General features: G+C 43.9%; 1 protein-coding gene across 10 annotated transcripts in view; it reads left to right on the forward strand.

Moving 5' to 3' along the window:
* RFFL (ring finger and FYVE like domain containing E3 ubiquitin protein ligase) overlaps nucleotides 1-12314 on the forward strand; it is a 32678-nt gene that overhangs the window by 17538 nt on the left and 2826 nt on the right. For 6 of the 10 annotated variants that reach the window (XM_030472406.1, XM_030472405.2, XM_030472409.1 and 3 more), the window contains 5 exons: nucleotides 2360-2550; nucleotides 7277-7681; nucleotides 10167-10250; nucleotides 10622-10829; nucleotides 12011-12034. In XM_030472406.1, the coding sequence (XP_030328266.1) occupies nucleotides 2365-2550; nucleotides 7277-7681; nucleotides 10167-10250; nucleotides 10622-10829; nucleotides 12011-12034 (907 nt within the window). In that variant the 5' untranslated portion in view covers nucleotides 2360-2364. Of the gene's footprint in view, nucleotides 1-369; nucleotides 1638-2359; nucleotides 2551-7276; nucleotides 7682-10166; nucleotides 10251-10621; nucleotides 10830-12010; nucleotides 12035-12314 lie in introns of those variants that run through there. The other 4 variants (XM_030472403.1, XM_030472411.1, XM_030472404.1 and 1 more) reach the window with 4 other exon arrangements.

A 12314-nucleotide genomic window follows, 5' to 3' on the forward strand; every position in this document is an offset into this window, starting at 1 on the left:
TGTAGGTCCTCAACTAACTAAAACCTGGTGCACCCGGGCACAGGCTGAAGTGGTGTGCCTGAGTTGTGTGAATGGCTGTTCATGTTTCCATGTGCTCCTTTCTCTTAAAGATGGGAGGTACCTTTGGGAAAACATTACAGACCAGAGGCCAGTCCTGGTTATTCGTTGTTTGTTTATGGACATTTCCCTTCCATGCCTTTGTAGCTGGGCAGGATTAAGGTTCTTCCAAAGCAACATCTGAGCCTTTTGTCAACCTTTTCATTTCCTGGCAATTAACACAAAACTACAACTCCAGCTGAATGCTGAGCTCTGTCTTCTTTTATCCTGGTCTGTGTGCTCCCTTGTGTTTTTCTTCCCAAGGTTTGACATGTTGCAATGTTCCAGAGTGAATTAGTGGGCTGTCTTTCTTTTAGGAAAACAAAGTTCTGGGGGCAGGCAGCAGCGTTTACGTGTTCTGTTATCGTGGGTGGCCTTCAGTTTGTAGGAGTCCTTGAAACAGGAAGGGAACTTCACTGTGGATGCAGTTTTCCACTGCTGTGGAGGTTGTGAATACTTGTTTGACTGTGCAGCTTTCGTGTTGTTTAGATTTGCAATTCCTAGGAACAAATTAAAGCTCCAAACAGTGTAGTTTAAAATAGAAGTTCAGGATCTCTGCAATAGAAAGGACGTGTTAAGTTCTGAGTGGAGACTGGCAGCTTGAAAATTAATGTGCAGAAGGAAAAGGAGTCATTCTTTTCTGTATGATATCTAAAGTATGTGTTTTGATTGCAGTGCAGAGCTAGAACAAATGCATGAGAGGTTATTTCTGTTCATGGAATGCTTCTCTCCATGTATTAAGCTCCAGTTGCCAGTCTAAGTGCAGATTATACTGCAGCATTGTGCACATCAATTACATGAAGAATTGTTCATCATGTAATGAATCTGTAGAGTTTCACTTCAACATTAAAATGTGCTGAGCCTGCAGGGTAGAGTTCATTGCTAAGCTCACCATTGTGGGCTTTCAAAGGCGTACGTCCACTCCCATGACAGCACCCACTCTGACGAGCCAAATTCAGCTACATTTTGAAAGGATTAAAGATGCCACTAAAGCTACAGACACTGGAACAGCACCAAACTGCAAAACCTTCCCAATTCAACTCCATCAACCCAAAAGACTTAACACAGCTTAAAAAAGAGAAATCAACAGAACAGTATGTTGCTATATTATACCAAATAACCTTTAGGACTCATACCAGCCCCAATCCCTTGGGAATCTGGAGTTTTACAGTGGCAATACTTACTGAGGGGAAAGAAATGCATTGGCTGTGTAGCTGAGAGATGTTTCTTTGCCAGAAGTTTATAAAACTGAGCAGTTGCTGAACACTATCAGTGATGGAGCTGATTTTTAAGACATAAAAGAAACGTAGTCCAGGAACAACAGTGAATGCAGAAACGCAGAGGAGGCAATTTGTATTCTCTCTACCAGTAAGTGATGACACATGGTGTATGCTCTAGAAACTGAATGCCCAGATGAATTCGGATTTCTTCGTAAACTCCCAAAAAGCAAGTTTGCAGCAGTGTATTTCTGGAATACTGCTGCATGGGTGGTCTTCCGAGACTCCAGAACTGCATTTTGCACTGGACTGTTAGGGTTTTAGGTAAGTGTATGTCTTTCTGTCTCATTATTTGACTTGCAATAAAACCCCAAGTGATTCTATCTCAGATGCACTTGTTTTCCCAAGTATGTTACCAGAAGCTAGTGTTTGGTTTTCTTAACGTTACTGACATTTACTCGCTGTCTGATGGCTTAGACTTGTAATGCTGCAAATTCAGTTGCGAACTGGCATATGTTAAATCAGGGGCTCCACTGTCCTTGTCTCTTATCCTTTTAGGTTTGTATCTGTAAATCTGTAGAGGATTTAGAATAAAACTGAACACTGTCTGTGAACTTGCTGCTGGTCTTATCTAAATAATGTATGAGACACAACTTCTGTTTGCTTTTCTCAATGCACAAAAGACAAAGTCAGTATATAAGGTTTATGTGGAATAGACACAGCCTGTTACAGCAAACTGGATCATAGTCTCATCCAGCCAACTGGAACATAAAATTTATCATATCTTCACTGTAATTCCTTAACTCTAAGGAATTCCAGTAACAATTCCTGAGCTTTATTTGTCCTTTCTCACCAAAGGCTTTCCTTGCTGGACTGAGCGTGTGGTTTTTGCATGTGCTTGAAAGTTAGAGATCAAAACTTACAAACACACTGTCAAAAAGGAATTGATGGGGGGAAATTCAAACAGGCATTTTATGCTTTGTTCTCCCTTTAGCTGACAGGTTGTTTCCCGTATCCCTTCTAATGTGGGTCTTTCCCTCTTTCAGTTACTATGTGGGCAAGCTGCTGTAATTGGTTTTGTCTGGATGGCTCACCTGAAGAGATGCAGCCGCAGCCAGAGCAGGGAGCCAGAGCCCAAGCCTATTCCAACCCTGGATACAGCTCTTACCCTTCTCCCACTGCCTCAGAACAGAGCTGCAAAGCCTGCGGGATGCGCTTCGACAGCTCCTCTAGGAAGGTGAGTTGCAAATGTCTTCCCTGGCAGTTTGATACATGACTTCCACTTAACGACAAAGAGCCGGTTTGAAGAGTGCTCATTAGCGGTCTCTGATTTAAGGACATTCCATATGGGAAAAGGCAGCTTGTCTTTGCTTCTGTCTTTAGTCATTCTTTCGCCATTAGCAGGCATAGTTAAAGATGGTTGGAAACGTGATAGTTAACCTTCAGTACATTTGGCTTTCCCAGGCTCTGAAAGAAGAAAGCCAAACTGCTCATAACCATTTGAAGGAGCATGAGTTGAACTGGAGTTTTGAAATTTATTTAAAAGCACTAATGTCCTTTAAATTAGCTGTGGCAAGAATTTTAGTCATCTGTTTGTGCTTCCAGTAAAGGAAGAGCTACATTTCTCTTTTCCAGACTATTGTTGCTTAAACTAAAAAGCCTAGAAATTTATTGCGGGGGTGTATAGAAGAAACAAAAAAAGACCAAATCCATTTAATCTTGTTTGTAAAGTTCATTTGTGAGCATATAGATACCAAAATAATTGTTGCCACAAGACTTGTAAGTGGGCAGCAGACCCTGTCTAGGACGTTATTTGGCCATGGTGGTTCCTATAATGCTGCTTGAAAAATGTTTTTGTGAGGAAAGTTTTTCCGTGTCCACGCTCTGTGGCTTAAGTGTCTTATGTATACACTAATGTATTTTGGGTATGTAAGGATGCTTAGGCTTTTTCTGACAGTAGGCAGGTTCCGAGTCAGCTGGAATAGTGCAGCCACTGCATGTCACTCCACACACTGTGTCCTCTTCACCATTGCCCTCATTAATGTGACGTGTGTTCACAAACACTTGTGGAAGGAGTTACTCTGGATGCAGTGCTTACTATTGAGCATAGTAGCAAATAGTGGATATAGATGACTCTGGTTTTGAAATGAAAACAATTCACCCAGTTACATATGAATTATACAGCAGCAGTGCTAGAACCATAGTCCAATTTTTCCTAGTATCTTCTAAATTCTATGTTCTGTGTAAGCTGTCTTTGAAGCAATGTCTTGTGTAAGAGCAATCACTACTGCTCCAGATATGTGAAAACATTCTGACTGGTTGGGGCTGGCTAAAGCTCTGCTGCACAAATGCACATTGTAGAGGATCTGCTGAAGCAGCTCAAGACATTCTGCCCCCAGCAGACGCTGTTTTTCTGTGCAACTTGGCTGTCAGCATAACTGGGGCAGCAGAGCACAATGTGTGCTTGTATCTCAGCTGCTCCCATTCAGTGCAGGCTATCAATGAAAATGAGTTTGAGGCTTATATTCAGTATTGTGAAGGGGGGCTCCTGAACCTTCTTCCACCTTCCTTCTGCCACCACAACCACAGAGCAGTGATCTCTGGGATTGACTTGAGCTGGGTGGCAAAGCTTAAAACAGCTGCTGGAAAGTCTGCTAGAGCTCATCCACCACTCCGTGGTCTCCAGCAGGGACCTGAATACAGAACTTCCAGAACACTGACATGTTTGTGGCCATGTTAGTTCTTTAATGCTGTTGATGTGGACTGAGAAGTCTATGAAATCTCACTTGGCTGCAACAAGAGCATGGAAAACTCTGCATTCTTTCCCAGGAGAGGCACTACCTTTGAACTCTAGGATCCAGTTAATGTTTATACTGGAATACAATGGATAAAAATGAATTCCTTCTGCTCTGGTGACCATAAGGATAACCTAGATTGCTTTAAAAAAAAACCCAACCCAAAAACCAACCCCCAGCCCCACAGCAGAATGATGGTGTGTGGAGAACTTGATCTTTTATCCTAATTGTATTTAAATTATTGTATAACATGGCACCTACTAGAGGGATCAGGGTAGAGGATGTTTGAATGTACTTGTAAGACACTCTTAAGTAACTCTTGGAGCATCTTTAAAGGATGTCAAATTCAATTGTGGGAGCAAAAATCTCTGAGTTTTTTGGTGTTTTCCTTCTCTTTGGTGACTTTTGATCTTGGTTTTCTGCAGCAAACTGCTTCCACAAAATCTCTTCAATTTAAACCGAGCATTCTTCCTTTCCCTCTGTGCTGATAGAACGCTGTGGCAGGAATTCTCGGTGGATATGTCACGTTGTTATTCCTTCCTCCCCCATTTTCTGATTTCAGTGCCTTAAATTGGCTGACATTTTCAGGAAGATGCTTTTCTTTGCATACTTACAGGAAAAGCTCTGGCAGGCTGGAGTGTAAGGGTAAAAAAACCCCTGAACAACAGTAGCTGTAGTGAAAGCTTGAATGTTGGCATTCCTTCATTTTATCCTGCATGCAGAGGAGAGCCAAGTGTATCAAAGCCCCATCCAGGTGTCTCTGGGAGACTGGCTGTGAGAGCAAACAAGCAGGAGCAGCTTCCACTCTGGACAGGCTGCTGATTTAAAGTATTTCACTTGTGTTTGCCCACGCTGTGACTGTCAGTGAGCATCAGTGAGAAGCGGCCTGACCTTTTCAGAACAGGTTTTCATTTACAGCAACATTTGAAACTAACCATTCTGAAGACACTGGTGTCTTTAAAGTTCAACAAATACCTCAGACCTGTGAAAGCTGCTTTAATACTGGGATGTTACAAACAGCTTCTGTGCATGTTTAAATGCTTGATGCTTAGATGCAGGCAGGGGAACTTTTTTTCTCTGAAGATGAATCCTAGTGGTGAACTGATAAGCCAGAGACAGGCCTGGTTTTATTTTGACTTCTCAACTGTATCATTTGATAACTAAGGCAGACTTGTGTAATTACTGTTAATTGCTTCCAAAACCCATGTTGGATAATGCAGCCCTTGTACTGGGCTTGCTTATGTGATGCCTAAACATGTAAATACGTAGGAGTTCTCTGGCTGGAAGGTCCTTGGTCATACAGTGGTTCCCTTTGGAGTGTGGTGGAGGTTTCCCCCTGCCCAGAGCAAAGCAGGGCTCTCTAGGGTTTGGTTGTTTTCTTCCTCAGTTCTGATTGCTCCCCTGTCACAGATGGGTGGTTGAGAGAGGGTGAGTGTTGTCAATGGGGTTCTTTCCCATTCCTCTGCCTTTGTGGAGTGTTTGTTCCCCTGCTCTAGACATACGCACAACCAGTAGTTCTTGTCTCTACCCTGAGAAGCTGGAGTGCTCCTGCAGTTGTAAGGTCAAAAAAAGACAGGTAAATACTAATGGGGTTCTTTTATAATGACTAAGTTAAGGAAAACTTCTCAAAACTGGATGGTATGTGGAAATTCCCCTTTTCCTGCTGTGTCATTGATGAAAGTCGCTTTTACTTGGCAGGTCCCCACACAGCAATTTTGAGGTGAGGTTTCAAGCTTGCATGACCAGAGATTCTCTTTGTGGTAGAAACTTTCATGTCTTAAAATGCTTAGGCAGGAAATGGGGGTTCTTTCCACTGTCACTGCAAGTTTATTACAGGGTCTAAATGAGAAGCCTCTTGGTTATAATTGTAAGGGGTGTGTGGGGCAAGGGGGCTGCCAGGGGAGCAGAAGGAGCTCAGGTAAGCAAGTAGTGTATTTCCACCTTTTAAAACATGAGGAACATCTGCTTGCTTTGGACTGTGAAGTTAAAAATGTTCTTGAATCAGTAGAAGCAATTCATGAAGCATTTTTTTGTCTCTGAGTTTGTATTTGTTGCTTCTCCACTCACAATACACACGTGGATTTTACCTTGCGTGGCTCCAAATGCTCAGGATGTCAGGATTTCATAGAGATGCTTGTCTTCTCCAAGGCTGTGAATTAGCGTTTTTAACCAGCACTGAAACCAGTTCTTTCTTCCCTCTGGACTTCTTAAAAGGCACGTAATGGGGCTGTTCTGCTGCTCTTCCTAGTGGAAAAGGTAGGATTTGACTTTCCAGTTGAACAGTCAAGCTTCTGCAGAAGTCACCATGGGCTGTGAGTGCTTGAAACGTCTGAAAATGGAGCCCTGAGTGAGGAGACGAGACAAGGATAAAATAGAGACATTAACCAACAGAATTGAATCTGTAGAGATTTAAACATCTGGGGCCTGCTATTTCCAAACCTTCCAGCACTTTCCGCCCAGCACCTCACTGGCACACGGTCTGCCTGTTATTTTCAACATAAGCTGGCTATTTTTGTTGCATAAATAAACGTTGGGTTCTTTGATGTCTGTCAGACACTCAGCATTGCTGTTTCCCTTCCCTCTTATGGCGAAAAAAAGATTCATTTAGTGATTGCAGCAAATTGGGGAAGGAAAAAGAAGGGGAAAAGTCACTCACGGAAAGTATTAAATTGATGAACTGGAGAAATGGTTTTAAGTAGTTCCCTCGAGAGCCAGAGCTTTCTTGGTTCACAGAGGTTTGGTTGCTTTATAAAGCAATGCACAACTAGGTGTAATTTACTTGGAAGTCTGTTGCCTCACAGATATCTCCTGATTTCACCTGTGGCTTAAACTGCCTGAACAGGTCCTGAATAAGGTGCAGAACATGCCTGGCATCTGAGGGAAGAGTCTGAGAATGTAACATTTCATTCTGGGTAAATGGAGTGTAAATAGTGTTTTTCTAAGAGCTGTGAGGAATCCAGTGAGCCCAAGGGATCAATCCTTTTCCTGATCTAGGAACATGAGTAACATACTTGACACTTTTTCATTAAGCAGAAGGTTTGGATGATGCTTTATCAGAGGCTGCTGCTTCCTTTGCCTTCCAGGTGGTAGGGGAGCGCTGCCGCAGCCGTCGTGTGCCTCTGTTGCAGGTCAGGGATGGGTTTGATTTTGTTCCCTTCTCGTTACCAGCACGTCTGCTTGGACTGCAAGAAGAACTTTTGCACGTCCTGCTCCAGCCAGGCCGAAGGTGGTCCCCTCCTCTGCCATCTCTGCCAGCGGTTCCGAGCCACAGCTTTTCAGCGGGAGGAGTTGATAAAGATGAAGGTGAAGGATCTGCGAGACTATTTGGCACTCCACGAGATTTCCACAGAGTTGTGTCGTGAAAAGGAGGACCTGGTACTGCTGATCCTTGGCCAGCAGCCTGTAATTACCCAGGAAGATCAGATAAGAACAAATCCATTTCATACTAGTGCCTCTGGACAGCAAGACTTTGTGATTCTCCCACCAACCGGCCCAGCATCTTCTACCTCACATGATGCGTCTCCAGGGTCTGCAGATCCCATCTCAAGTTCACTAGCTCAGGAACACGAACAGGTACAGTCTCCAGCCAGAAGCATCTTTTGCAAACTCATTCCTCTCTATTTTTGGGTTAGCTACTGAGGTTGCATGAGGTTTTCCAAGCAGATATGTGCCAAAAAAAGTGTTTTGTTAACAATACTACCTGCTTAAAAAGCAAGGAGGGTTCTGTACATAGAGCAGATGACAAAATACTTCAGTTGTGTTTTATACTTGCTCTTCTTAGGTTTGTTTTTGATTTTGCAGTGAGAACCTCACTTTCTTACAGAGTGATTAGGAAGCACGATGAGTTACTTTACACTGCCTTGCTGTGTGTAAAAGTGACTTGCTGTGACGTGGTTTAACCCCAGCTGGCAACCAAGTACCAGCAGCCGCTTGCTCACTGCCCCCTGCCCCTCCCTGGTGGGATGGGGAGGAGAATAGGAACAAGGTTAAACCTGCAGGTTGGGATAAGAACACTTTAATGATTGAAATAAAGTAGAATGTAATAATAATGATAATAAAGAGAGAGGAATAAAACCCAAGGCAGACAAGTGATGAACAATTCGATTGCTGACCACATGCTTGTCCCCAAGCAGTGATCAGCCCCCCCAGCCAACTCCCCACAGTTTCTGTACTGAGTCTGATGTTCTATGGTATGGAATATCCCTTTGGCTAGTTCAGGTCAGCAGTGCTGGCTCTGCTCCCTCCCAGCTTCTTGTACAGCTCCTCCCTGGCAGAGCATGAGACTGGAAAGTCCTTGATTTTGGGTGAGTGCTACTTAGCAACAACTAAAACATCAGCATGTTATCAGCATTATTCTCACACTAAATCCAAACCACAGTACTGCACCAGCTGTTGGGAAGAAAATTAACTCTATCCCAGCCAAAACCACAATATGCCATCACCACCTTTGATGTGCTGTTCCCATTCTACGCTATGGAATTTGGTGGGCAGTGCTGAATATATTGAGCCTTCACTCAGACACCACCACCACAGTTTTGAGATGTGTTTCCTCTGGTCCACACTTGCCATTGCCACTAGATACTCCATGGCTGGTTCCTTTGGTGCCCGATGGCTGTGTTGGTGCACAGGTCTGTGGTGTGTTCATGTTGACAACTTTCTGACAGTTGTATGTACGTGTTAGAAGAAATGGTTGTTATTGTTGTCTAATTCATGTGCAAGACACAAGCACAGTTTGAAGCCATTTTGGAACTGTAACTGATGAGAGATGATTGCAGGTTTGGTGACTTCTGTACTCAGCCCAACAGAAGACAAACCTGAGGGTGTTATTCACTCTGCAATCTGTGATGAACTGTGGCAGGGGCATTGGAGCTTAATTATTTTTTATTGACTTTGCTTTGTTTGTCTTTCTGCTATCTGGTATGGAAAGTTTACTCAGTGTTTGACATCTGCTCCTAGTCCTATTAGGAAGTTAATAGGTGTATTTAGTCCCCTGTGGATCAAAGCTGTGAAAGTGTATGTACCTTCTGCTTCCTCAGCAGATGTATGTGGTACAAAAGAAGAGTTTTCCTGGGAGGACAGTTGGTGCAAATCATTAAAAGACCATTTCTCTGGTTTTCTGGCTATTGCCATTCCAATTTGTACCAGCACATTCAGCTCTGTTGTCTTCCCTTACTGCCCCCATGGTACATGTCACCTTGTCTCCATTTGCATGACATCCTGCTGCAGCTCAGGCTCTTTCATCATTATTGTTATCCTCTTACTTGGTAAATATTAACAAGTCCCCACTTAGATAAGTAGGATGGTAACATTACAGTCTCCTTTGTCATAGGGAAACCACAGAGGGGAATGGCAGCTGCTGGGGGGAAGTCAGCTAGAATGACACTGCAGTTCCTTTCGCTCTAAGGGCTCAAAGCAGCTGCCCCTTGTTCTCCAGCTTTGCTGCTGCTGGTCCTTCATGTGGTATCTCCTATTTGTCCAGCCCAGAACCCACCTGAGGAGGTGTTTGTAGTTACTTCAAAGATGACCTGTTGACTTTGAGCTGTATTATACAGAGCCTTGTACTGGTAGCGATGTACCATCAGGGCTGTGATAGCACAGCACACTGCCACACTTCACTGAAGGATTGCATATATATATGTGTGTGTGTGTGTGTATAAATTTGGTCTCCCCGTGATCCAGCCTCATAAGAACCTTATGGTGGGATCTTGCTGTACAAATACTCTATCAGGGTTGAAATAAAGTGAGGCTTTAAAGGGTCAGAAGGTGATTTCAGTTTCAGAGTTTCACTTATTTCAGGTTTGGGTTTGTCAGTGATGGACAGGAAAATCCTCCTGTGAGTGTGCCTCTCTTGTACCTAGTGCTGCAGTTTGTCCTTCCACTGGGCAGGGTTTGCAGTTATGGAATGATCATAGAATCACAGAATGGTTTGGGTTGGAAGGGACCTTAAAGATCATCTGGCTCCAACCCCTGCCATGGGCAGGGTCATGCTGAATATTGAGCTTATTTCCCTTTGGACACACAGATACACTGTTAGTGAAAGCTTTATTTCTTCTTCTAGGCAAATGGTTATGTGCCTCCAAGCCAAGTTGGTATGACAGGAGTCGAGATTGCAGCTGAAGCACCAACAGAGGAGGAGACTCAGGTTTGTGTGTCCTGGAATGAATAACCAGGAATAGCAGGTTTTCTAGGCTGTATTTGCTGCCACAGAATCATTACTGCAGAGAGATGGGGGGCTAACCAGTAACTCAGGCTGCCCACTGGCAGACCCAGTCATCGTGGCATCATCGTGTCCTCCCCATACAGAAAGAACTGGTGTTCTTGGACACTATACTAATAGAAATGATTTATTTCCATCCTAGGACTTGCGTTTCTGAGAGATGGAGGAATTCACAGAGGAATCAGGGTTATATTTATATCCAAACACAAATTCCTGCTAGTGCACGTTGAAAGCTGATTTAAACTGTAGCACTATGTGTTGAGGGCAAGAATCATTCCATCTTTGTTCCCTTTCAGTCTACGGACTCAGAAGATAACCTGGTGCAGGGGAGGAAGGCTTCTCTGTCTGATCTGACAAGCATTGGAGACATCAACGCACTCTCTGTGCGACAGCTGAAGGAAATCCTTGCTCGCAACTTTGTCAACTACAAAGGCTGCTGTGAGAAGTGGGAGCTGCTGGAGAGGGTGACTCGTCTTTATAAAGAGAAAGACCTTCAACATCTAGGTAAGAAACATAGCAAACATGTGACTGTTTTCCAGGTTTTCCCTTTTTACAGACAGTTGCAGGAGGAAATACCTGTTTTGTGCAAGGGAGGAGAAAGTTACATACGTTAGAGTGAAAGTAGCTAAACCTTTATTCACCACTACTTGTCCTTGTTTAAGAGGAGAGCATTATGGTAGCTCTGCAGAGTGGCTTCCCTCTATTAGCAACAAAGAACTGCACACCCTTCATCTGTGGCAGGTCGTGCAGTCACTGCATCACCCCCAGAATAGCTGATGTGCGACTGCAGATGGATGTCTGTATGCTCTGGGTGAGCTCTGATCTGTCGACTCATGGTGACTGGCAAAGCGAGCAGGAAAATGCCACCCAAAAGCAGCCAGGCAGCTGAGAGCAGGCATGTGCTTGGTGACAGTGGCTCCCACTGCTGCCCAGCCAGGGTGAGCTGTGGTTTGACTCTTGATCACAAGAGCATTCCTCCAGTGCCCTGCCGGGCCTGCACAGCTGACCTGTGAGGGATGGTGGTGTGCTAGAGGTGCATAATGTGCCTGGCTGGACTTGCAGGTGCCAGTCTGCAATTCTAGGGTTAAAAGAGACATACACTTGTAAATTATTTCCAAGAGGAATGGCTTGGGACACTTGGATTTCATAGAGGGGTTTGTTTCTCATTGTTTGTCCAATGTAGCTTTGTTTTCTTAAAAACTAAGCTTTGTCCTCTGTGAATGGTAGCAGATTTAAGACAAGTGCTTTGGGTTTATATTCTTCTTTCATTGTATCTTGTGCTTTTGACAGCACTTATCCTTTTCTCTCAATTGCCTGTGTGTGCCTTGGCTGTGCTCAGCAATACTGCTGAGATTGTGAAACACCAAAGAAACTGAAGGTGTAGTTCTTGGAAACAAAGCACTGCATAAACTCTGTCTTAAGTGTTGACGCATCACTTCAGGTGATCTTTGTGAAGCATTAGCTATTGTGTAAGCTCAGCAAAAGAGAAAGCTTCTTGTGAGTTGAACCCATCCTGATCAGAGGCTCAGCTTGAGCCCCTGTGTGGGGATCAGCAAAAGGCAGTTTTGGTTTAAGTAATCTCCCTTCAAGGCTTTCCTCCCCTGTTAATAATACTGCTTGAGAAACGCTTTTTTCCCCAAGCTTCTCTTATTCTCACCAAATAATTTTCTCTTCTTATGTTGCAGTTTCTGACACTGATGATCAAACTGGTAAGTGATATTCTTAATCCTAGAATTGTGTGAGTTGAAAAAGACCTTTCAGATCAAGTCCCACTGTTAACCCAGCACTGCCAAGTCCATCACTAAACCATGTCCCCATGTGCCGCGTCTGTCAAACACCTCCAGGGATGGTGATCCCATCACTGCCCTGGGCAGCCTGTTCCAGTGCTTGACAACCCTTTTGGGGAAGACAGTTTTCCTAACATCCAATTTAAACCTCCCCTGGCACAACTTGAGGCCATTTCCTCTTGTCCTATCGCTTGTCACTTAG

The sequence above is a fragment of the Strigops habroptila genome, assembly GCF_004027225.2.
Source record: "Strigops habroptila isolate Jane chromosome 13 unlocalized genomic scaffold, bStrHab1.2.pri S16, whole genome shotgun sequence".
In the NCBI taxonomy this organism is placed as follows: domain Eukaryota; kingdom Metazoa; phylum Chordata; class Aves; order Psittaciformes; family Psittacidae; genus Strigops; species Strigops habroptila.